The sequence below is a fragment of the Juglans regia genome, chromosome 3, assembly GCF_001411555.2.
Source record: "Juglans regia cultivar Chandler chromosome 3, Walnut 2.0, whole genome shotgun sequence".
NCBI lineage: Eukaryota > Viridiplantae > Streptophyta > Magnoliopsida > Fagales > Juglandaceae > Juglans > Juglans regia.
Genome location: NC_049903.1, coordinates 11,448,883 through 11,476,419, shown reverse-complemented (window position 1 = coordinate 11,476,419; position 27,537 = coordinate 11,448,883). Strand labels below are relative to the sequence as shown.

Below are 27,537 nucleotides of genomic sequence, written 5' to 3'. Positions count from 1 at the left end.
ATCTGGTCATATGGTTCCAAGTAGAGGAATTAGACAAGGGCACCATTTGTCCCTTTATCTGTTTTTATTGTGTATTGAGGGGCTTATCTCTTTATTGAAAGATGCTACCAATAACCATGATATCTCTGGGATTAAAATTTGCAGAAGTGCTCCTTGCATTAGCTACCTACTTTTTGTAGATGATAGAGTATTTTTTGTAAAGTTGATGTGGGGGAAGATAGGAAGATTCAAGCATTGTTGGCAAGATATGAGCAGGCCTCTAGTCAAAAAATTAATAGGGAGAAAATTGCTATGATTTTTAGTGGAAATGTTTCTGTTGATAGAAAAAATGAGTTATTGCAGCTATGAGGTGTGAATGGGGTGCAATAATATGAAAAGTATTTAGGACTATCTCCTGCTGTTGGTAGATCTAAAACAAAGGCTTTCTCTAAAATAAAGCAAAAGCTATGGCCAATGTTGGAAGGAAAATTTGCTTTCACAAGGTGGGAGAGAAATTTTAATCAAAGCAATGGCCCTTTCAATTCCTACATAGTCAATGAGTTGTTTTCTTTTACCTACTGGTCTATGCTCAAAATTGGAAGCCATGATGGCAAAGTTTTGGTGGGACTAGAGGAAGGATGAAAGAATAATTCATCGGCTAATGGTGCAAAAAATGTGTGACCAAAAGGGGAAAGGTGAACTTAGTTTTAAAGATTTGCATGTATTCAACTTGGCTTTGTTAGCCAAGCAAGGATGGAAGATTATGCAAGAAACAGATTCTTTGCTTCATAGAGTGTTCAAGGTAAAATATTTTCTTAATAAAGTCTTTTTAAAAGCTGGTCTAGGTAAAAGACTATCTTTTGTCTGGCGAGGTATTTGGGAGGCTAAGAAATTGTTGAGTCAGGGCTGTACATGGAAGATATGGGATGGTAAAACTGCTAAGCAATGGGAGGACCGTTGGATCCCTGGTCACCAATCATTGATGTAGGAAGACTCTTTGATTATGGATGAGTTTAGAGAAGCCACTGTGGAAAGCTTAATAAATCCTGTTACCAGAGGTTGGCAAGTGGAATGGCTTCGAGCTCTCTTCTATCCAAGTCTGGTTGGTGATATTTTGAAAGTAATGATCTATCCTGTTGAGCAATTTGATAAGATGATTTGGTCCCAAGAAAGGAGTGGAAAGTTTAGTGTAAGAAGCTGCTACATGTTTTTCAAGGAAAAGCTAGAGGGTGGTATAAGGGAATGCTTGAATGTAAGTCAACAACAGTTACTTTGGAAGGCATTGAGGAAAATGAAAGTCCCTAATAAAATAATGGTTTTTGCATGGAGGGCCTGCAAAGAGGGACTACCATCACAGCAAAATCTGCTCAAAAGACATGTTAAAAGTGAGGGGTCATGTTGTTTTTGCAAGCAAGGGATTGAAGATACAACACATGTATTGTTTTGCTGTCAATCCATACACTCTAGCTGGTTTCTATATGTTCCTTTGATGAAAAATCTGGACAAGAATCTGTCTATAATACAGGTAGCATTGCAGGTTTTAAAGAAGGCCATGCAGGGGAGCTCTCTTCATTATTTTCTCTTGCATGGGGCTTTTGGTGGAGAAGGAACCAAATGATTCATGAGCAGAAGAGTATAGCAGTGCACCACGTTATTGATTATGCTCTTTCTGGTCAAAGGTCATTCATAGATCTGAAGCAATTGCCTAAGACTATGGGGTTGGTGCTTAGAGATGGGAAAGGGTGATGTTATGTTGGCAGCTAGCAAGATAGAGTATAAAGTAAAAGATGCTGAAGCTATTGAATTAATATTAGCAATCCTATGAGCCTTACAGTTGTGTGCTAACATGGGAATCCAAATAATGTTGATTGAGTCAGATTGCTTGATGGCTCATGTACAGGTGCTTAAAAATGAACTTGAAACTGCTGCTTTGTTAGATTGATTCTTTAGTGCATGAAATCAGAAAGCTTCAAGCAGGGTTATATGCAGAGTACAAAATACAACATGTGTATAGAGAAAGCAATCGGGTTGCTCACAAACTTGTCCGGTTTGCTTGGAATGTTGAGGAAATCTCAATGTGATGGGATTGTTTTCTAGACTTTATTTCTCAAGCCATTTGATTTGACAAATCATGTATGTAAAATTACTTTTATTAATGAAATGTCCTGTTCATATAAAAAAATATATAAAAATAAAAATTCTATTCAACTTTTGTTCTTCATTTTTCGTAATTTATATTAATCCAAACCAACCAACCGAAAGCTAAACCGTTGCCGAATTTATTTCTATATCTATTTTGAGGGGAGAAATTAAAGCAGATCTAGATCTAGTACTACAGGTGTTTTCTAATTATATATCATGTTCAATGTTTGTGGCAGTTTTGGGGAAGCACACAAAATGGGATCGAAATTTCTTTAAATTCTTACGGCCTGATCTTGAGAATTTTAAGCCGGAGAGAGAAAAATACATTAAGTGAAGGAGACATACAACATTTGTTAATTATATAATCCTATCCTAAAAAAGTACATGTGATCAACAATAAATATTGTAGAGTTCTATATATTTATCATCGATCATGTGTATCCCTAGCTACTCAGTCATGAGTCTTTCTTCACTCAATGCTCTATGTTTGAATAAGAAAATGAAGGAATTTTTTCTCACAAAATGTAAAAATGAAGGAATTGACGTACGTGGAAAATGAACTATAAAGAACCGCCATAAATAAAGCGAATTACCAAATAAACCTTCGATTGAATGCATGCACGCATGCAGCAGTAGTACTGCTTTGTAATTTATAAGCAAACATGTATGAGTGTAAATATTTATATATATATATATATAATTTATCTTCTAAATCAAATTATATATGCATGATCATATCTTGTGAATAATCAATCATGTATGTGATATAAAGACATTCAAATGAAATCATTCATATTAACTAACAGTACATGAAATCAGTACTTAAAGCAGGCTATATTTAATCATGTATGTACCAATTGCTTCAAAGGAGCATGCAATATTTAATGATTATTCATTCAATTACATGAACTATACATAATTATTATTATTAAAGGAGCGATGCTTTCACGACATAACTTTGCTGAAAAGGACTACCATCCAATAGTTTGTAGTAATTCATGATGCGCTGTGCAATGGAAACAAACAAAAACTTATCAAAGGTTTAGTATTTAAATGCTCCTTAAAATAATCTCGTACGTCGGTTGGTGTGATAAATCTTTGGTCGACAAAGACAAGTCAAAAACGAAAAACGAAACAATAAAAATTTTAAATAGATAAGTTTCATTTAAATTTTTTTATAAAAATGTGAATCTTATTAATAAAAAATAATTTTTTTAGGTAGAATTTATTTTTTTTTACAAGAAATTATATGAAATTTATTTATTTAAGACTTATACGTATTATTTCTCTTAAAAATAAAAATAATGCTACATATAAATTTTGAATAGATAAATTTCATATAAATTTTTTATATAAATACAAGAATTTATATAAAAATTATCTATTTAGAACTTAAACAAATTATTTATATAAACAGAAATGATAATTATAATTATAAATATGTAAGTGTTGTACACTTATTTTAAATAAATAAATAAATATAAAATTTATATAAAAAAATTAATTTTTTAATAATAAATCTTATTATTTTTTAACGATTGAACGCACTTGCGAATAAATTAGTATTACTCTTGTATAAAACTATGCTTTTAATTAAAGAAATCGGTAAAAACGGGTGGTACCGGCCTGTGGCTTGTGTCGGATCCTCCCCATTCCTAGAGAGAGAGCTGGCATAAACCGACGGCGTCACTGTCCTCGAGAGAAGGATAGATGTAGGTAACGACAACGATAATCTGACAGTCCAACGACGGCGTTTCAGGAGTTGTTTGTCGGCTTGTCGGATCCCCTCTCCTCCCAAACAAAGCATCCTCTCCCTCCTCCCGGCCTGTAGAAATTGCCAGTTTAGGAGTTTCGAACTGTTCAACCATTTACCGTTGAAAAAGCTCCGTACTAGATCTCACGCGTTAAAAGACAGACACAGTGCTATAGTAAGCAACGCTAGCCGGTACGTACATCTCTCTCTCTCTCTCCCCAGTTTTTGTGTGAGTAAACGCGAACTTTTACGGTTGGGATTCCACCTTTGGTGGGTCCCTTTCTATGAGGCCCGGTTGATTGTGTGTGACTATCGCTGATGGATTGTAGAATGAATAATTACGTGTCTCGGTCTCAACTTTGACTGGTGCATATATATATATATATATATATATATATGCGCGTGAAGACAAGACAAAAAAAATCAAATTATTAAAACCCTTTTTAAGCTATATATCTACCTCCCTCTGTCTAAATATTTGAGCATTAAAGTCCGAATACAAATTTAAAAAAATTTCAACAACTTTATATATATTTCATTAATAATGTTACATATAATTTTAAGATGCATAACTCTTTTATATATATATATTTTTAAAAATAGAATTTATTTTTAAAAAATAATTTTGTTTTATGTGAATCTTAAGTTTCCACGTAAATCTGCACGTCAAAAAGATATATATGCAAGGCAATATATATGTATATATGCCTTGGGCTCTGGTATGTGTGTATATATACACATAGAGGGTGTCCGTATAGTCGAAGAAATAAGCAGAGATCAAGCCGTCAGAGTTTGCCGGGTACTCAGCTCCCTCCCTTTCACCCTCTTCCTCAGGTAGCACTCTTTTCTGTCATCTCAGTTTTTATTGTTTTTTTAATCTGTACAGTACAGTTTTCTAGATGCTAATTTACATATTGGCAAACCCTAGGACACCTTTGATCTACATGCAGGCAATGCTTTCTCTTCGTTGGGCTTCCCTACTTACAGCGTTCACTAGATCAGAACGTTGGTCAAATACATTATAAATCATTGTCACTCGCTCTTTTCACCTTCGGTTCTCCTACAAACTTTCAGAGCCTAGGAAACGTCCTGATCATTTCTCTCCCTGATCTCTCTCTCACTTTTTTTTTTTTTTTCCCTCGGCACTCTCCTGATTTCTCTCTGATTTCAATTTTAAGCGAACTTCGGACTCTTCTATCTACTCTTTACCTCTCATCATACATATATAGACGTTATCCATTTAGCATTGGTTTTTTTTTGGTTTCCCTGCATCCAAGCCAGTTATAACATTCTACTAGTTTTCCAGAGACGAACCATGCAGGTCGCGAAGAAATCAGGAATCCAAATGGTCCACGGCATTGCCATCAACAGTGGTGCAGCAGCATCCATGAAGCTGGGAATGAGCCCATACTCGCTGGTGCGAGAGCTTGCGGCGTCGAACGCGGTCGTGGTGTTCAGCATGAGCGGGTGTTGCATGTGCACCGTGGCCAAGCAACTTCTCCGCGGCCTCGGCGTCGGGCCCCTAGTCATTGAGCTCGACCAGCACGCCAACGGCCCTGAAATCGAGGCCGTCCTATACGAGGTCTGCCAAGACGACCAGCAACCGATTCCGGCGGTCTTCATCGGGGGAAAGTTCTTGGGAGGCGTGGAATCCCTCATGGCCTGCCACATCAATGGCAGCCTGGTGCCTCTCCTCAAGGACGCTGGAGCTCTCTGGCTCTGACTTAATTCATAGCCGAGATATGATTCTTGTTTTTCACTGACAATGATGACCGGAACATGCTTGTGATCTTAACTCTTCTTTCTCATCTGGTTTTCTCTTTTATGCTGCTATCTTACGTTCTCAACCACTAAGACAGTCTTTGCCTATTTCTTATTAGTAACCTATATTACGTACCCTGTGTTCTTCATGTACAAGGTACGGATCGAGTGACAGAATGATCGGAGCATTGTTTCTTTGTCTTCTCGTTCTTTACTCGGGAAAAAAAAAAAGAAAATATATAAAAGAGTTATATTAAAATAGGTGCAAGAGTTGGGCAATCTAAATAATTTCTTATATATGAGACGCTCGCGCGCGGGCAAGCTTGCGTTTTGATTTTCTTGCATGGATGCGTCGACCCTTGAAAACTGAAACATGATGTCCGAACTTTAGATTTGTTTTTATTCCTAATTAGAGCCTGCAACTCCATTGGGAGTCGTAAAAGATTTTCATTAGAAGCAAATTTGGGGATCAGATTGCCGGATCTTGAGGTGTCGGCAGTGAAATAAAGAGGCCAGGGTAACAGATCAGCATGCAAAGTTATAGTTGGCGGATAATAGATAGGGTTAGACGAGATTGATTATCCGAATGAAATATGGAGGATATGCATGCCAAATATTCAAATAATGGTACTATATACAAATTAAAATAATAAAACAATCAATGGGCATCAACTTTATTTATAAAGATATGGCCTTTTGTTTCTAGTCCCCAATTAACAAATAAAACAATAAACGATACTGCATGAGGCCAAATTTGGTTATATATAGCAAATGTACGTGACAAAGTTAAAATATTTTTCAATTTTTTGTTGATGTTGTTAATTTGCTTCGAACTTGATCTGTTAATTAAGCCTTGGCTTATTTTCCTTGATATAATTTCATTTTATCCCTTTAACAATATCGAACCATATATATGGTACGCTCTTAGCCGTATTTAGTATTATCAGTACGTACGTACGTTGAATTTTCTATTATTTGCATATGACTCGAGATATATCGAAGAAGGATCACGTACGTTAAAAAAATGAAAAATGAGTACCCCTCTCACCGGCCACATTTAATATCAATTCCCATATATATGCATCATGCCAGTTAAAAAGAAAATTTTCCCTTCTTTTTTTTTAAAACATATTTCTTGGCATGGGATGAATTAAAAACAATCACCACTCTCAGCCGTATTTAGTGTTTGTTTTTAGTTATTGATAATAGTATTAATGTTGAAAAGAAAGAATAAAGGAATAATAAAAATAAGTATTTAAATAAAGTAGAAAAAATACAGTGCTGTATATATCTATATGCACAATATTTTGGATATACGTATAATAAACGTGTATGTGTATATGTAAAATAGAGATCAATGAGATATTGTTAACTAAGATTTAACTAAATTTTTAAAAGAGACAATTAATTAATTATATGTATGAACGACGCTCTTAGCTAGCTAGGGTTGTTAGATATATATATATATTCATTCGATCAGCCAAGCATATTATATATACATATATGCATGTATATATATCTGCACTCAAGGCCAGGTTGGTAGGTCAGAGATAATACCTTCTAATCAATTAGAGGTCACACGATCCAACACTCCATACTTTACTGATCCAGCAACATTAATAACGTCCAAGTTAAAGATAGGGTTATAATTACGTCGGGCTGGCTCACCATTAATTTTGAATATTTCTTCATATATTTTAGGTAATTCCCAGATCCTTAATTTTACAAATTAACTTACTGATCATGAACATCTGTACTATATATATTATATATTTATAAGTGATGACTCATCACTGATGAGGAAGATGATCGATCTAGGGGCTACTAGCTAGGATGCGTATAATGCCATGTTCACTTATATTGTTTCGGGACAAGTACTACGTACGTCGTGTTTGATCAATAAGAGACAGCAGTAGTACTACTATATACTGCATCATTTATAATTTCCCAATTAATTCAGGACTTGCATTAATTTTTAGGACACGTTTACGATACATTGATGATCATGAAAGTTTTGGATACATGATGTTTAACCAGCTATATATGCTGCGCGCTCGATAGACCTGAATGAAATTAACTGGCCGGTAGAAACAATAATCCTGCATAATAATTATAAAGTGAGATAATAATACTACTGTTCACTTTAATGGCATAATTGCATATATATAATTATCTACCAATCAAAAAAGTTGACAGAGTTTAAAGCTAGCTAGCTGTTCTTCCATCGATCATCATCATGTACAGTGAAAAAATGACAGAAAAAACATGCATGCAGTTATATATATAATAACAAAACCGTTTTGATCAGGAAAATATACACATACATATATATAAATATATATAAGTGAATTTGATTTTTTATTTTCCTTGATTCTTAAATTTTACCGGCCGGCCGGGTAGCCTTGCATGGAAATTTAAACCAGGAGTAGGTGAAAGAAATTGACTAAATATTATAATTATAAGAATCAATCCTAAGTGATCAAAATGGGTTATATTATAAAGATAAATATTACCACCATATATAATATTAAGATATATATATATATACAGATTAATAATTAACCTAGCTAGCTGCATGAGATTGTAAATTTGTTTTCCAGTTTTACAAAAAATAAAAAATTAAAGTCTATAAAAGCATATTGATGATCAGCCTCGCGAGTCGTATAATGCCACGTCTGGATCATATGATCAAGAAAAGCAAAAGCTGGCCGAGAAGAACTGCGCAGCAGTCTGCATAAAAAGGACATTATATATATATATATATATATATATATCTTTGCTTACAGTTGCATATATTATATCCCACATCCTCGTAACGGAATCAAATCCCGATTGAATTGTCGATCTCGATCCTCTCCAGTCTGATCCCCCGCGGGCGTTTTGATGGCTAGATTTTCATGTATAAATCTTTCTGCAAATGCATGCATTTACTATACAACCCTGCAGATCGACATTAATTAGTTGATCATTCATTAATTCAAACTGGCAATCTTCAACAACCGTTGATGATCAACTTGAATAACAGCTAGCCTTGAATATCGTTTTCTTTTTCTTTTCTTTATATATAAGTACTTATGATTTGTGGGGTACGTATTTTTTCTGTTTGGCATGAGATTGATTTAGTCTATATATATATATATATAACAGTAAACCAATTTGTTTCATGGCAGTATAAAGAATAAAAAAGCGTCACATTGTCAGGGAGATGGAGGTCAGGGATGCAGGTGATGATCATCAGCTTGCAGGGAATGATCATTACAAGGATATATATGTATACATACCAATAATTTGAAGGATTTCATGTGAAAATATATTCTGAAATGATCATAAGTAAGATATGAGATTTGACCATCTCTTTCCCATTTCTACGAGTAGAATTTGTGTGATTCTTGAATATTGAAAGCTAGCTGCATGCCGCGCTGTTTGCAATATCCCAGCACTACTGGAACGTCGTTTCTTGACATTCCGTACGTTGCATGCATTGACCACTTTGAAATTAACCCACGATGGACCAATCTTTAACTAGCAAGCTATCTGACTGATCTTTTCAATCCATTAATGTGATCTGGAGTAGTACGTAAAATAATTGAATGTTTTTCACGTATAAGGCCGGGTATCTCGTTATGCAATTTAATGAATGTATTTAATCAAGATCAGACCTACTGTATTTGTACGTACTCTGCCCTGAGCATGTAGGCCGGATGGAATCAATATTTCTTACTCAACGTACATGATATTTTGGGCTATATATAAAACAGTCATCGAGTTCCACGAAGTTTTGTGAATTAAAAGAAATGATGTTTTTTTTTTTTTTTTTTTTTAATTTTTTAAAAAAATCAATAATTTAAAGACCGTTATGATCTATCAATGAGTGAATTGAAAGAAAAGCAGGAAATAAACATCACGTGAATTTAAGGACACCCAAATAGAAATAAGTGTAAGTACTCAACATTACTGCGTATGTACGAGGTACCCCCCCACGCCCTGATCAACATTTCAATTATTTAGATCATGAGTTGTGTATTATAGAAGCTAGCAAACGGATTCAAGTGAGTTTGAGGTTCAAAGCCTAAATTTTTAGGGGTAAGCTTAATTTTTGGGCAGATATATATATATATATATATATATATATATATATATAATATGAAAACTATATATGAAGTAAAGCAACATATATAAAATATATTTGTTACAAGAAAATTACTTATTTGTGACTAGTTATTTTCTATCAAAATAAATTTATTTTTATCGTAATTAATCTGTCACACATGCTCTTTTTTTTGTTTTTTTATCTTGTAGTGATCTAAAAAATTCAGAAGCGGGACTGGCCCCAGGTTCCATCTCTCTGGACATGCAAATTGCAAAAATACAGCGCATCTGTATATGGTATTAACTAATATTGCGCAAATCGCGCGAGTCTTTAATTCTCTGAACTGGGCGAGGAAAGATTCCTCCAATCCATCTATATTATATGGAAATGATAAGATCTATATACTAAGCATATGACAACACATTTTTTTAAAGTTCAAGTTAGAAAAATTGTCACGTGTGCCTTCATTTAAAAAGTATGTATTTACCATATATTCAAGGGACAGATGCCAAATTTTTAGATAGGTTACTTCAATATCCAAACTGGTTTTGAGGAAAACTTCGTCCTTAATTAATTGTATCTGATCATAAATTATATATAGCGGTTAGTTTCGGATAATTAAATTCAAAATAAAATTTATTAATTCGTTTAAATTAATCATTTACTCTATGTTTTAAAAGAGTTATATATGCAGATAAACTTTGAACAATATATTTTTTTTTTATCTTTTGCTTAAGACCATGCATGTTTGTCATCATGTTCTAGCTGCGCGCGCGTTAAACCCAAAGTTTTGCAAACTTAAAAATATATATTATAAAGAAGCATAGCTCATGTAATAAATAGTACTACAAACATTATGACTTTAATTAATAGGCACTACTAGGAAGCTGATATACCCCTTCTCAAATTGTTTTGTAAAGATAGAAACTTCATAAACCTTCCTGACATTCTATAATCAGAAGTGTTATAACACTTGTAGCGATTAAAAATCGCCGCAATTAATCAATTGTAGTGAATTTTTAGTGTAATTGCGATGATTTTGAGCCCTGGAAAAGATCTGATTTCTTGTAGTGTTATAATTAAAAAAAGATCACACAAAAATAAACTCATAAATTGACATTACTTCATATGAAAAATTAGATTAATTTTACGATAAAAATAATTTTATAATACAGCATACTACATCAAATTACGTCAGTTTATAGATTTATTTTTGTAAAATCTTTTTGTAATTAAAACATTTCTCTTCTAACATATCGCTCTTATTAATTAGTGGAGAGGAATAGTGCATGCAATAAGGGATCGAGTGATACCTAGCCGAGCCACTAGGAGAGTAGTAATCATGATTAGAGACAAGAAATGTTATTAAAACCATGAAGCTAATACCACCTTAGAGAAACCATTCTCAAAATATGAGTGTCATAATCATGATCATGAGTTTCTAAATAATTAAGATCTTCAAGATTTTCTATTTCAGAAACACATGAATTATATTAATGATGACTAGAGCTAGAGAGAATTTTTTTTTTTTTTTTTATCTTGCATTATTGCCTATATGATCATATGTTTTCTCTCTTAGTACCGCTGCAAATTAAATTAGTTCAAAATTGTAATGAAAATTATATCTAAATTAAATTCCTGCATGCTCATGACATTCAATCGAAAGTTGCATGAAGTTGAGTGTGTGTGTGTGTGTATTTATATAATATACACACTAATATTATTCTATCGATATAATTAATTAAGAACATGCATGATTAATGTTAGATTTATATAAGCATATATTGAGAACGTACAAAAAGAAAAAGTCATTTAGTGATCCTGATTCCCGAGTGCATGCATGGTCGAAATTATCAAGTCCGCCCACACACCTCATAATTGAGCGACAGCGCCAATGTACTGGAGAATCAAATGCATGTTGGTGTTCATGTATAAATGTTTCAAGCACTACTTAAATTTTGTCTTACCTTGGTTATGAATTAATTAATGTACTCCTATATCTATCTATCTTCGCGCGGCTTTTTATACACTTGCATTGTACTTGCCGGCGCATATTATATATAAATATAATAGTATTTAGCCATGCAGTCCCTAGATTATTATATTGGACCACACACACACACACAATAGTTAGCCATGCAGTCCCTAGATTATTGGACCACACACACACATATGTATGTATGTATATACACACACACATTCATATACACCCGTACTGCAGCATGCATGCCGCCCTTCCTTGCGACGTCTTAATTAATTTACGCGTGAAATCCGATCATTTTTCGATTCTTTTCTTTTCTTTCCTTGCATCATGTGCTAGCTAGCATATAATTATTTAATTGAGCCCTTTTCGTTATAAAAACTTTCTTAATAATTTGTAGGTTGATTCAATTTCACCCTCTATATATAAAACGTCAAACTAGAGATCAACACTTCTGATCCATTGTCGTCATGCCATGCATTCTCGTCTGTCTTGATCTTGACGTCGGAATGATTGAACTCAAATGAAAGAGGACCTCATCCAGGAATCAAGATCATCAACGTGATCTCAAGTAAGAAAGAGATAAATGAACATGTAGAGTGCATGAATCACGTCCCAATTTTTCTAAATATTGGAGGTGAACTTATTAACGTCACAATGTGGCTTCCTCGACCTCCACGCGTGATTTGGCAAGAGTTGCGACGCCGGGGTGCTGGCCAATCGGGTCACACTCCCCCAACGCATTTTGCAACTGTTTGCACACATGCAATAAATGTGTAATGTTATAAACGCAACGAAAATAAAAAGGAAGTCCAAAAGCTAACGTACCAGAAAATTAAATACAATTCCAACAAAAAAATCCTCCATATAGTTAATACAGTCATCCGACTAGATAAATAACATAAAGTCCAATCAGACTTCAAAAGAAAAAAATTTTCCAAGTCGTCACTCCTGAGGTGGGGTCAATCCACCATACTCATATATGTCCTGATCTACAACAAAGTCTACGATCCTGTGAAATGGAACCTCTATGGGAACACCACACAGTAAAATTTCGCAATCTTAACAAGTAAAATCAGAGATTAACGACCAAGAATACTAACACGAAAAATCATACAATCACACTAAATACATGAATAGAGATTTGAGAGTTATCCAAACTCATTTGTGTGTATATATATATTTCCAAGAAATTTCATGGAGAAACCACTCAAGCCAAAAATCACATTTCCAATTCGTTAAAATATCTATTTTGTTACGCATGCACCATGGTCTCCCCTATGGACCATCTGCACACTCTAGCTCTCTTCGCCATACCACGAGTAACGATCGTGCATGTGACTTCATAATGAGCGATGCCCAACTCTATCGAGCCCGTTGGCACTAGAGTGTTACCATCTCGTCCGAGTCCATTGTTGCCAGCAGAGAGGCCACAGAGTTGGCACTAGAGCATTATCATCTCGTCCGAGCCCATTGTCGCTCGGTGACAACCTGGGGGACGTCACTCAGTTTTATACATTCTCGAGTGCCAAAGGAGCTCCACCTAGATAATCCTCCATCTTGACTTGGGGTCATGATACTCACGTACCAACTAAGACCTTCTTTTTAGTCATAACACCAAAACTGCAGTTTTCAAAATTTTATAGCATAAACACAGGGTATAGCACAATTACTAAAATCATGATAAACAATAACAATTAAAATGCAAATGCATGACAAACATTTATTGGATGACATGGCAATAGGTAGAACAAACAATGATAGAGCAACACAGTTTCATTGATTCCCAAATCACAACTACACACGATTCCCAACACTTCACTCGGCCCTCGGCCAATATTTACATTACCAACTACAATATTTTTCCCTAACGCTCCACGAGGCTCCCGGCCACTTTTCCATTCACAACTAGACTGCAACAACATACAAGTTAATGATTTTTCCATGTTAGTATTTCACGAGTCAGTACGAGAATTTACTTACAATGCAGAATGGAAATCTCTAGATGATCAAGCGCATTGTCTAAGGGGTCCAGCGAGTGTGCATGCGCATTATGTGGCGGCGCGGCGGCACAGGGTGACGGAGGCAAATCTGGGCTGATTAGTGGGGACCCACAGTTAGGAAAGAAATTAAGGGTGATCAGACTGATGAAAAGGAGGGTGGGGGTGGGCGGTGGAGCACGGTGAACAGTGGTTGATTTGGGCAAAACATGAGAATCTACGTTTGGAAAAGTAGTGGATGGCAATCCTTATGAAAATAGAGGGTGGGGAAGGGGGAACTTGCAGTGCTTAACAATGATTGGCAGTAGTGCAATGCTGTATGAGAGAGAGAGAGAGAGAGAGCTCTAGGCACGGGTTTTTGGCAGATCTAGGGGGAAGAGACCGAGTGAAGGGGAAAAAGTGTGGGGGTGGTCAAACGGCCTCTAGAGAGCTCCTGATGGCAGTGCACCAACGCCGAACTCTAGATGGAAGGTTCTTAAACAAAGATTGAGAGATTTGAGGGTGGTAGAGGGCTTCTCATCATCGACAACTGGGAGAGGGAGGTGACGACACCACAAGGTTGGTAGCCAAGGTTGGCAATCATAGAGAGGGAGAAGGTACGATTGAAAGAGAGGGATCTGTAAAAGAGAGGCGACAATGCACGTTGATGCAACAGAGTTTCTTGGTGCGACGTTAGAGCTGTGGGGGATGGCACAACAAGAACCAAGACGAATATCGTGGAGCCAAGCCTGACAACTAGAAGCAAAACACAAAGGAGAGAGAAATGACCGAGAGAGAAGGTGGTTGATGGTGATAAGAAGAGAGAGAGATACAGAGGGGACTTGCTTGTGACTTCAAGTGACGTCATTAGCAACCAAGGTGTGGGCTTGACCTGCAGCGGCGCATTGGGTTAGAGAACAAAGAGAAACAACTTGAGGGGTGCGGCGCTGGAGGGAAATGAGGGAGGAGAAAAGAATTTTAGGCGTTTTCACCCATGACCAACAAATAGTCATTTTAAGGGTTGGGCTAGGCTTGAATTTCCTTCCTCATCTGGGCTTGTCACATGGGCCATGCCCTCATTACTACCACGCAATCAACAATAATAAGTGGAAATCTGATTATGGGTTTTACATGAGTTGGGTTTCACACACAATAGTAACTTAAATAATGAAAAGAGAAAATGAATTAAAAATCCCCATATATAATAAATTGAGTTCAAACCGTCAAATCAACTCAAATTATTCTTTCAAAAAATTCGAAATAAAAACTCTAACTATAGTACTGTAGATGACACTTATTTCATAACTCTCATTCTAACCCTCCCATTAAAACAATAAGCTTTCTTATTGGCATGCTCCTCTTTAATATCTGTAAAATAAGAGATTTTGTAGGTGGACACGTGGTAAGTCCATGGCTTGGTAAGTGAGATTGATTACGTTGGGTGTAACTGAAATCATGATATTAACGTAAATTAAAAATCTTGTACCATGTAAAGAAGCACTTCTTGAAACTTCTCTGACAGAGATATACACTTTCTAATGTCCTTCAGTAGCTATCATTCCCATAAACTCTTGTTTAATTGAGATCTACACATTCTCAATGTCCTTCAGTTTAATTATCCTCCCCAATATGATACAGTAATGGTACCCGCGTACTATACTAAAACTCATATATATCATATCAAGTAACAATACCATAATTCACATGAAATTGAAATTTCAAAAATAATCTATTAATATGCGATGACAACTTATGTAAAAGTTCATGTTATGAAACCATTATTTTCTTTGAGATGTTATAACATTTATTATGCAAAATAAATAAATTTTCTAAGCAATAACATTTCATACATGCTTAATAAAATAGAGTGCCCAGAAACTATTAATAAAATATTAGAATAATTAAACCCACTTACCTTGATTTGTCAAATTGCCCCAATATTCCTACTTATATCACTAATTAAGACCTAAGTAAAACGTGCGTACAATTTATTAAAAGCTAATATCTTAGAAACTTAATATCTCAATTAATACTTATACGGTGATACTGTTGTAACACCAATTTTACTACACAAACATGGAGCTAATTGAAAAATAATAATGAAATTACATACATGATTAATGTAATTAATGTAATTTATTAAAAGTGCACCACCTATATATATATATATATATATATATATATAACTTTATCTATTATTACTTAATCATGTTTTTCTCCTGAGATCATGAACTCGTTCTAAACAACCTACGTCAAGTAGATCACTTTGAAATTTTCACTATTTCAACACTATCCCCCTTTCTTCTTGTTTTACCCATGCACCCAAGTTTCCATGGTTTATCGAAATCAAAGACTTCGATACTAAATCCAAAAATATAATTCTTAAACATTGTTTACCAAGTTTCATTCCTGTATGAAAATATACAAGAAAACTATGACAATTTCTCAATAAAACCAAGCCATCACTATGACAACCCAAGTAAATCTACCCCAAAAGGTTTTATCCATCCCATGAACTCAGCTAAATTCTTTTAGTTTTTTTTTTTTTAAATAAAGAGTGAAACACATCGTTTCACTAAACTCTTAGGCTCAGTTTGGATGTTGAGCTGAGTTAAGATGAGTTGAATTCTTTATGAATACTAGTAAGTTGAGATGGTAGAGTGAGTTTTGTGGGGTCCTCCAAAGATGAGTTTAGATATGTTTAGATGTTAAGATGAGTTTATATGTATTTATGAGAAGTTAAAAAATTTTATGGGTCCCGCGTGTGAAGAGGTGTTGAGTTGAAAAATGTTGTGGGTCTCAGGTGTAAAGAGGTTTCAAGTTGAGTTGAATTTAGTGATTTGAGAGTTAGGGGTTTGGATATTAGATTCAGCTTAAAATTAGACTAAATTGAATTGATCTTAGTTCAATCCAACTTCCAAATGAGGCCTTACCCTAGCTCCACGCCATTTCCTCTCTTTTCCCCTTTCTTCCTCACCTTCCTTCTTTGCAACTTTTCTTCTTCAGCCGAAAATGTCCATCTCTCTCTTTCTCAAATGCTACGAGGAGCTCAAGGATTATTTTTCAGTATTGAATTAATCACTGTGGTGTTAATACTGCCGACTATAATGCATGAAATAGCTCCAGGCATGCCGAATATTCAATCAGAACGAAGTGGTTTTTCCTCCTATAAATAAGCAGGAATCGAAGCCCACAAGACAAACAAGTTTCTCTCTTCTCATTTCGTGTTCTTTGTTGGAATCTCTCTCTCTCTCTCTCTCTCTCTCTCTCTCTCTCTCACATTTGGTAAGCTCTCTCTTTAGTTATTTTCCATTTCCAAGATTTAAGTAGTTTTCTATGTGATTTTTCAGAGTATGAAGTGTTTATAATTCTGGACGTGTAGTGTGGAATGGGTATCTCTTTTGTGGTTTGACTGAGCACAGGACAAGATATATGTTTCGGTTTGTACAAATCTAAAACTGGGTTGTATTCAATTCTTATAGATGTGATTGAGGTCTTGGTGTATGTTTAGTTTGAAGATATAAAATTCACATGTTTGTTTTATAGCCATGTATTTAGCAAGCAACTGAAACTTTATCCAAGGATCGGATAAGAAAGAAAAATGATTACATACATTATTCTTCTAGTTTCCAGAGTCTGTCTTTAACTTCTTTCAAACTTTTCTAAATGAGTTGATTTAAGTATCACCTTCAATGCAATTTAGCCTACGATCTTGTTTTTCTAGCCGAGAATTAGTTCAAATATTACTGAAGGAGTTAGACATTTCTTATGTATGAGAATGTCGTATTATGGAAGCTATAACTATCTACCTGTAAGGATTTGTGAAGATAAGTGTCATTTTGCAAGATATTATGGCTTGATTTCTCCATTCACCACTGGTTTATAATCTTTCTTGTTGTATCGACTAGTTCTTGTCGTGAATATAAAGAGTCTCTATAATCATTTTTTTTTAGTACCCAATCAACTTAGCATAATCTCTATGAGAAAAAAAAAATTGTTAATCTTTTCATGGCAATAAGTTTTTGTTGAGACACAAAGTAGTCTTTTAGTTCTAAGCATTGCAAGGGAAATAATTAGAGGTTTGTAGTAGCACTTTGGTACCAGTTGAGGTAATTAACAGTTGTTTGGCAGGGGTAATTATAATCTGATTGTATTAGAGGGAATTAACTTTAGATAACTTCCTATTTTGTTGTTGGATTGAATATGGTTGGACATATGTTAGTAAGTTGGAAAGCCTGTAGTACTAGTTACTTTAGATCACTAATTTTGGAGGAGTATGGGCACAAATTAGCTTGTTGTAAAGAGTATTATATGAAGCCTAGGGGTCCTAAAAATTCCAAGTATAGTGTTGTAAAAGGGTGTTGGATTCTAATTTTTGTTTTGCAAAAGGTAGGCATGCCTTGATCTCATAAAATGTATTGATCTTTTATTTAGGTTATGAGTGCCATTATCAACTAGTAATTCATGCATCTAGGTAAGTGGGTTTAATTAATCTGGTATTTTATTAAAAGTTTCTGAGCTTTATATATGTGTATATATATATATATATTTTATTAAACATGTTATGAAATGTTATTACTTAGAAAATTTACTTATGCATTATATAATAAATGTTAGAACATCTTAAAGGCCAAGTAATATATCATGAAATGTGTGACTTGAGCCTAAAGAAAAATAATAATTTCATAGCACATATTTTTACATAAGTTTTTGTGGCATATTAATAGATAATTTTTTTTTTTAAAAACATTCCATGTGAGTTATGGTATGGTTTCGTAATATGATATATGAGTTTTAGTATAGTACGGTACCATTACTATATTATATATGTTTAGGAGGATAACTACACCGATCGGCTTTGAGAAAGTGTAGATCCACTCAATGAAAAATATATAGGGAGGATAACTACACTAAAGGATCTTGAGAAACTATAGACCCTAAACAGAGAGGTAAAGGGGAAGGACTACAATACTAAGGACATTGAGAAGGTGTAGATCCCAAATGGAGAGAAGTTTATGGGAATGAGTAGTTCCCTATGTGAAGGTTCTTTTTTTTTTTTTGAAGTGCTTCTTTTAGTGGTATAAGACTTTTATTTTGCGTTAGGATCATGATTTCAGGTATTGTGTTTATTATCAGTTTATTTTTATCTATAAGTGAGACTCATATGTTACATCCAGCTTAATCAATCCTACATACCGAATCGTGGACTTACCTTCCACCTATAAGATTCTTATTTTACAAATATTACATAGGTGCATGCCAATAAGGAGGCATAGAGGACACGTGTGAGGGTTGGATGGAGAGCTATGGAATAAGTGTTATATTTCGTATAGTTAAAGATTTATTTGGGTTTTTATGAGAGAACAATTTGAGTTGGTTAGACGGTTTAAACTCAATTCCCAAAATTTAGAAAAATTGGGGCGTGACAGTTTGGTATCAAAGTAAAGGTTTTATAGGTTATGCATACTCAATGATCTCATCGAGTTCTAAATTTGGGTAAGACTAGGTAGAGTAAGAGGCTTATTGATTAGTACTGATGATTGTTTAGTTAATTTTGTCTGCTTAGTTATTTTAGTTTTGAACATTTACTTTTATTTTTAGGATGGCTTCTCATAATAATTCCTTCAATTTGAAAGATCCAAACAATGAGGAGACTTTGGCTGGACCAACTTCCAATGGTTCCGCCGTAATATGAGAAGTAGCAAAACTAGTTATGGAAGAAATGGAATGTAACTCTGTAATTCAGTATGTACATGTAGCGAATGAAGGATACACTATAGAACAATTTAACCGTTTGTAACCCCCAACATATGAGGAAAGACTGATCCAGTTATAGAAGAACTAGAGCAAACTCCAATCACATGGAATCGCTTTAAGGAAATGTTTTATGAGCATTTTCAGATACCAATTTTATTCCGAGTTAGTGGATAAGGCATCTAGCGTTGAGGGAAGCCTTGAAAGGAGGGCTGATATTTTTAATTCCCCCCCAAAAAAAGGTAGCACCGCATGAAATCAATCGTAGTAAGAATCAAAGCCAATGGAAGAGAAATAAACCGACTAAGGACACAAGGACGGAGGTGGTACAAAAGAAAATTTTTCCGAGTGATCAAGATAAAGGATGTGCCAAGTGTGAAAAAAGTCATAGTGGTGATTCTAGAGCTGGGACAGGAGTATGTTCAAATGTGGCAAGAAATGGCATAATTTCGGTCAGTTCAAGGAAATACTTCTGCCCTAGTGAGCGGTCAAAAGAAGATGGCTCCTCCACATGTGTACGCACTCACTTTTGAAGAAACTGATGCACGCCCAGGAATAATGGTTGTAGGAAGAAGTGAGCACACGAGATTTCAATAGAAAGTGTCAGGAAAAAAATCTCTTCAATAGAATTTCAATTTACTTTGGGAACATATAGAGTTTTGTAATGTCTTTTTATGAACCTGGTTTTTGTTGCATTTTGGGTTGATAGCAAACTTAATTTTTAGTGCTTGTTATTTATTTTGGAATGATGTATTCCTTGTGATAATGTTCTCAATAATTCATATGACACTTCTGCAGATTGAGAGAAAATGGAGAATGAGGATCTGAAGCCTGCATAATGTATAGGTTGAATTGTGCTCGTGCTTTGGGATTTGAGATAATAAAAGAACGTTCTTTGATGATGCATGTTCCCTAAGTCAATAGGTACAAGTTAACATTTCCATTCATGGAGGACCAGAGAGTTAGCTCCTGTCACTTGAGATTATCTTCATAACACAATTATATATACTCCAAATACTCCATAAAATATAAATCTAATTGTTTCAATCAAACATTTATGTTCCTCCACAATGACACCAAAGAAAACCTCAACAACAAAAAAAACTAAAAGCCTCCATAAAGACTTCAAAAATGTCCACGTCTTAAAATACTCAATTCACATAAAATAATAAATCTATTGAATAAGACCCTCCAATAACTAGTTGTACCTTTTGACACTTATTTCTATACGATCAGGTAATCTTTCTCAAACTTCCTTCTCTTGATTTCCAGCTGAATCATCAACATTATTTAAAAATATTGTGAAGATAAAAGTGAGTTATCAAGAACTCAGTAAGCAGATTATATATACTAGTATGTAAATATTAACATTTATGAAATTCAGAATGCAGAACAAAATATTTATTTTCAGAATGCAAAATCAGAATATTTACTTTCAGAATGCAAAATCAAAACATATTATCAAAAGTATCAAAGCAAAACTCTCAGAAACATTCTTATTCAAAAATAAAATCTTTTGGCATAGCATAATCTAATACGTCATCTTCATATCTTATCAGAGTATCACATCGGGACAGAGACCATATTTAACCCTCGTGGTAGGGTTATAAACCACCATTACACATGTGGCGGGGCCGTATACCACTATTATTACCCGTGGTTGCGCCGTATACCACTATTATCACCCATGATTGGGCCATATACCACTATTATCACCTGTGGCAGGGTCGTATACCACTATTATCACCCATGATTGAGCCGTATACCACTATTATACCAGTGGCGGGGCCTTAACGTAACAAATTAGGAATAGAATAGAATCAGATACATATACATAATTAGAAATTCATGCCAAATGTTTTCAGATACCACATCATATCAAAACAGAGTACTGAACATATTCAGATCATTTCACATATTCAAAAACAGATTTAGAACATCTTTATGTAACATGTAAAAAATTTTCTGATTTCATATTCGCTCTTTTTGCTCAATTCAGAAACAGAATATCAAAATTTGCTCATGTTTACACTAGTAATGACAAAAATACTTTTATCTTTCATACAGATTTTATGAGTAATGTAGAACAAATAATTGAGATTGTTTCAAATTTCTTTTCAAAATCGACCTCAATTCATTCATTTTATGCAAAATCTAGTATAGAGATCCCGTTTACCTAGACTTTTTAATTGTTCTTAATTTTTCCATAATGGCGTCGAACGAATATCAATCGTCACCTATAAAATAGTCTTGTAACTTGAGTTAATTTCCAATTGAACCTATACTTCGTGATTGAACTTGAAATACTTAAATAATCTATTTTAATATCTCAAAACCTAAAAATCTCATAACCCTAAAATACCATCACATCCAAAATTCATCGATGTCCACTTAATTTCTCTGACTATTAAACTCTAAATTATTTCTAAAAAGGCAAGACTAATTTTTTTACTAATACAACTATGTCCATATAAAATAAATCTCCAGTTTAGATATTCTCTTAACATAATTATAACATAATCTATTAAAGTAAAAAAAGCAAAGTTCTGTTCAATTAAAATAGACTTAATATAGAACCCACCTAAAGACGGTGTTTTAGGAAATAACCATAAAATTCATGGCCTCTTTGGGGCGTTGAACTTTACAAATAAATTTCTGGAATTACAACCATACAATCGTGTGGCAAATATCATGCTCACTGAGAGACTGAGAGAGAGAGAGAGAGAGAGAGCAACTCGTGGCAGAGAGGGAGGAGATCGGCGGATCTGGGGTGATGAGGGCTTCTTGTTGGCCGTGGCTTCCGTTGCGTGACGGTGGAATTGTGAGGTGGGAGAGGGAGAGAGAGCTAACGTGAGGGAAAGAGCAACGGAGAGACAGTGGAGAAAGGTTCAGCGTGGGCTTACCGAGAGGAAAACTGCAGTTGGGGTGGCATGGTCGACGATTTCTATGACTCATTTGATCTGTGCCGCTGTATCTCACCTTGTTGTGGTTGGTGGCACCTAACGGGATTGAGAGCTAGGCAAAATGGGGTTGATCTGTTTCGATGTGGTGAAACAGAGGACAATGGAGGCTAGTGTGGTTTGGTGGTGCATGGCAGCATTGTGGAGGAGTTTTGATGTTGAACCAAAGCTAAGCAGTGGGAAGAGGTTGCGACATGGTGGATGGAGCCTTTAATTGTGGGTCGCTGGACTTCACGTAGGGGAGAAGGTTATCAACATTAACAAGTTGCTATTACGACTGAGTTCGTGAGATGGGGGTAATGGCCCACGGTGGGGCTTTGGTGATGGTCATTTAAGGTGGAGGGAGGGGCTACAGTGCAATAGTGGCTGTGTTGAACCTGTGGCAAGACGGGCGTGTTGGTTTCTTTCTCTCGATTTGTCCGGATGCTGCAGTGGAGGAGTATGGATCCACTGAAACATGGGGCTGAGGACTTGGGGAGGTGCAGAATGGTAGGGCTTGGGTAGTTTCTATGTGCTTGAGATAAAAATATGTATATATATAGATGATTGGAAATCCTAGAGAAAAATGAGAGAAAGAAACATGCATGAGAGACTTGCATGGACATGGAATTGATCCCTGGGTTCTCACGAGCTTGGACTTTTTGGGCCCATTTCAAAGTATTTGGCCCTCATCTTGGATATTGTATAGAGTTAACAAATTGGGCCGGTTAGAACAGTCCAAAAATCTCTTTGGTTGTCCGAAATTTTCTAAGTCAAGTGCTTAATAAAAATTAATGGGGCTCACCTCAAATTCTAAAATAACCAAACTCGTCCCATAACTAAATAAAATGATTCCACTTGATCAAATAATTTTAACCTAATTACCAACCTCAATAAGAGTCCATACTCTGCCACAATAAATTTTGATTATGCAAGCCTACTCCAAAATTATTCGTTACATACCAAGTGAACTTTTCATATCTATTAATCCCAAAAAAATAAAAAGATTATAGAACCTGTGATTAGCTTAGGCTTGGTGCTGGGCCTTAGTGTTACATGAACAGTCCAACTAAACTAAAGCCCTAAGTCACTACTCGCAAACTGAAGAAAACCCCAACAATACTTGAATTTCTTGAAAAGATCAAGAAATAATGCAACGAGGAGGATAACCATGGTAAGCTTTATACATCTTTTAGTTAGTGGTAATTTTTTTTTTAAAGTTGAAATTTGATTTGAGAATTTCTCCAAGGTTGATTCTAGATTAGGATTTTATTGAATGTGTCTAACACTTTTTAATGATCTATCAGAATAGGAACTGAGGTATTCATGTGTTTGCGCACAAATTATAGTTATTGATTTATACAAATTTTGTTTATCAGTCGCAAGAACTTGATTTTAGAATATTTTGATTGAAGAGAGATTTTCAAAGGTATATATTGATTTGGATTTCGAAAGCAAAAAAGTAAGAACTTGATTTTAGAATATTTTGATTGAAGAGAGATTTTCAAAGGTATTTATTGATTTGGATTTCGAAAGCAAAAAAGTTGGAGTTGCGGATATAAGAAATATAAAGACTATTTGGGATTTAGATTTACAACTATATGCTTAAATTGTTTATCGGTCAAAAGAACTTGATCTTAGAATATTTGGATTAAAGAGAGATTTTCAAAGGTATATATTGATTTGGATTTCGAAAGCAATAAAGTTGGAGTTGCGGATGTAAGAAAGATATAGACTATTTGGGATTTAGATTTACAACTATGTGTTTAAATTCTTTTATGCCTAAGTGAATAACTTTTTGGAATGAGTTTTGAAGGGGAGTGGTTGGGTTAGAATGATGGGGGTAGTTGCATATTACCCAAATTCCGATGCAAAATTTTATAGGTGAGAGATTGTAATACCCAAGTCCCAAAAACCCCAGTCCATAAGGGTTTACCCTGCCCATGTACATAACTCATTTCTTTTAGTTAAAAAAAAAACGAGTGAAACACACCGTCTTACTAAACCCTTACCTCATGCCATTTTCTTTCTTTTCCCACTTTCTTCCTCACCTTCCTTCTCTGCAACTTTTCTTCTTTCGCCGACAATGTCCATCTCTCTCTCTCTCTCTCTCTCTCTCTCTCTCATAACTATTATAGGAGCTCAAAGGTTATTTTTTACGCCGACTTCATCATTGTATCATCACTACAATGTTAATATTGTCGATCGTAACACGCAAAATAACTTCGAAGATACCGAATATTTGATCAGAACGATGTGAATTTCCTCCTATAAATAAGCACAAATTGAAGCCCTCAAGACACCCAAGTTTCACTCTTCTCATGTCATGTTCTTGGTTGGATCTCTCTCTCTCTCTCTCTCTCACTATACGAGGAATGTGCCAATGCAAGGGGAGAGACCACCTTTTGAGGATAAAGGGAAGACGAAAAAGAGAGTCTTTCCTTGAAAAGGTGGAAGACAGGATAGTGGTGGCATGTAAAGTGCAGTTAGTCCAAATAGGCGAACAACCCTATGTAGAAGGTCGGACGCATGACACACCTCAACATAGGGTGAAATAAAGGACTTGTCACCCAGAACTGGTCAAGTGAAAAGAGGTGATAACTGTATGAAGGCGAGAATAAATAGTTGAAGAGGCTTGTAGCTCAGGCAAAAGGCGAGTTACGAGCAAGAGGGGAGCAATGGTCAAGGACAAGATCGATTCGAAAGTAAGGGTTTTTTGTTATAACACGGAAATGCTCATAAGGCACTTGTGTCGTATGTAAAGGCCCATACTCCACTTGAAATGTCACATCTGGAGTGAGTTTGCGCAATAAAAAAAAAAAAAGATTACGACCCTGCAAGTCATATAATCCAGAGGTATGGTTCAGCACCACTTGGGGGACCCTTATTTATGGAAGGACTGCAGATTGGACTAAGGGCAATTTGTAAGAATGCGTGTACCTTGTCCCATCAGTCTGCCTCTATCATCGTGCAGAAGGACAGTTGAGATCAAATGGCACCTATTCAAACATGCCAAGAGTAAGGAGTACATAAAAAAGACACTTGATGTTCCCTCCCTATAAAAAGGATTAGACCTCATTTTTGAAATCGTAAGTGCTTGAGCTTCTTTGGAGTCTGAGTCTTCTATGAAAGTAAGTGTCTTCAAAGAGAGCAATGGGAGTAGCGTTAGCACTGCCGTAGTATTTTCAATATTATTGGGGTACGTTAACTTCTAAGACACTACTGTGAATTTGGGATAAATGTTGTGGGTATGTTGTAAGATTTAGCCTTGCATATTCTATAATTTTCCATTTCTTTCCATGAAAAAATATATATTTTCTTCATTATGTTCATGGATTATCTTTGCGATTTTGAGATGATGAGTTTAAATGGTGAGGATTAATGATTTTTTGTGATTTTTAGGTGCGAGTCTCATCGTGTGAAATTATCATTGATGGGTAGAAGGATTCCCCACGCCATTCCTACGACACGTGCCACAAATTTCATACAAGGAAGAAGGGTCCTCGTGATGATTAGGGTGGAATGCTTTTATATTGACCTCACTTGATAGATGGGTTGAGAGATTCCTTTGGCATATCATGTGTGGTGTCTTCGAGTTGGTTGATTGGGTAGAAAGTTTTCCTACGTCGTTCATATATATTTTAGTGTGTGTTGAATGATTTGAAATAGGTGAATCAGCTCACACATTGACTAGGTAGAGTGACTCTTCTAGTCAAACAATGGAGTGATTTTCCTGCTTGGCATTTTATGAGATGAATATCTATATGATGGAATAGGATGAGTTTTATGTGCTTGAGATGACAGTGGTTCCTTACCTCATTGATAAATATATATACTTGAGATTTGCACAGAGGGTAATTCCTCATAGGGGGTTCCTCGGATGGTGGTTACTCACCAAAACTATGAATGCATATGTTTTTGCTTAGAGGGTGATTCATCGCCACACATAAATATGTGTTCACGGATCTTTTACATGAAATTGTACATTACATCTTCACGTGCATTATCTTTGATCAGTAGTTTTGTCATAGCTATTTAACCTACCTATGGTTTTGTTTATCATAACAGTAGAATTTGATATAGAGGTAGCCCCAGAAAAGGTTCCCGATGAAGAAGGATCGACCCCGCCTGAGTGATAGTAACGGAGGATCGTCTCCGTTGATAGTTGTTTGTAGTTTTTTAGGTGTACTATTTAGTCAAGTGAAAAATCATATTATTTGGGAAGTGACAATCATATGGGTATTTGTGTTTTAATATATGAGTCTATTTTCGGTTCAGACCTCTGGTACAAGTAGCATTTAGTCTCTGACTAAAAATTAACTTATTCCACGGTAATATACATACACGTCTTTTGCTTGCACGTGAACTTCCTTTGAAAATTGCACGCTTATTCTCGTTCTAAATCCGGGGCATTGCCAATTGGCTGGCACCCTTGGCACCATGGATCATTGTCAGGTCATTTATCGAGGAACGTGACACCATAGGCTCTCTCTCTCTCTCTCTCTCTCTCCCCTCAAATTTAGGCTCTCTCTCTCTAGGCATTTTCCATTTCTAAGGTTTAAGTAGTTTTTATGTGGTTTTTTAGAGTATGAAGTGTTTATAATTCTTGACGTGTAGTGCATAATGAGTATCTCTTTTGTGGTTTGACTTAACACGGGACGAAATATCCCTCCAAAATTGAGTATCTAATCACAACCCACACAAACAAAGCAACAAATTTATATTTCTTCGAGCCCTGAGTTTGTGTATACATTACTTCAAAAATAAAAATATCTTTTAATAAATCCCTCCATAACCGAGTAAACTCCGATAAAAAATGTTCAACAAATATTCACCTACAAAAAATTCCAATTTAGCTTATTTGACTAAAAAGTGTTAACATCAAAACATATATCTCATCCCATGCTAATATCTGTAGAAAATACAATAAAATTGAAAACAATATGGATAAGAGAGAATGAGGGAGAGAGACTTTGACGGCTACATCTTTGATATTCTTCATTGTTCTTGAATACATAACATATTTCCATATTTATAGGTAAATGAGGCTAGAGAAATAATGAAAATGCAATAAATCAATGATACTAATTGATGCTAATTGATTTACACAATAAACTGAATATGGTAGAGAATAAGTCATACTACCTTACATACTAGAA

The 27,537-nt window shown here is 35.2% G+C and overlaps 1 protein-coding gene across 1 annotated transcript; it reads left to right on the top strand.

The window, feature by feature from the left end:
* Positions 1-4,621: 4,621 nt before the first annotated feature.
* LOC109011102 (glutaredoxin-C9-like) lies at positions 4,622-5,842 on the top strand. The gene is made up of 2 exons (XM_018992168.2): positions 4,622-4,708; positions 5,181-5,842. Exon 2 carries the CDS (start codon positions 5,190-5,192, stop codon positions 5,595-5,597), a length of 408 nt encoding a protein of 135 aa, XP_018847713.1. The 5' UTR covers positions 4,622-4,708; positions 5,181-5,189; the 3' UTR covers positions 5,598-5,842.
* The last annotated feature ends 21,695 nt before the right edge of the window (positions 5,843-27,537 follow it).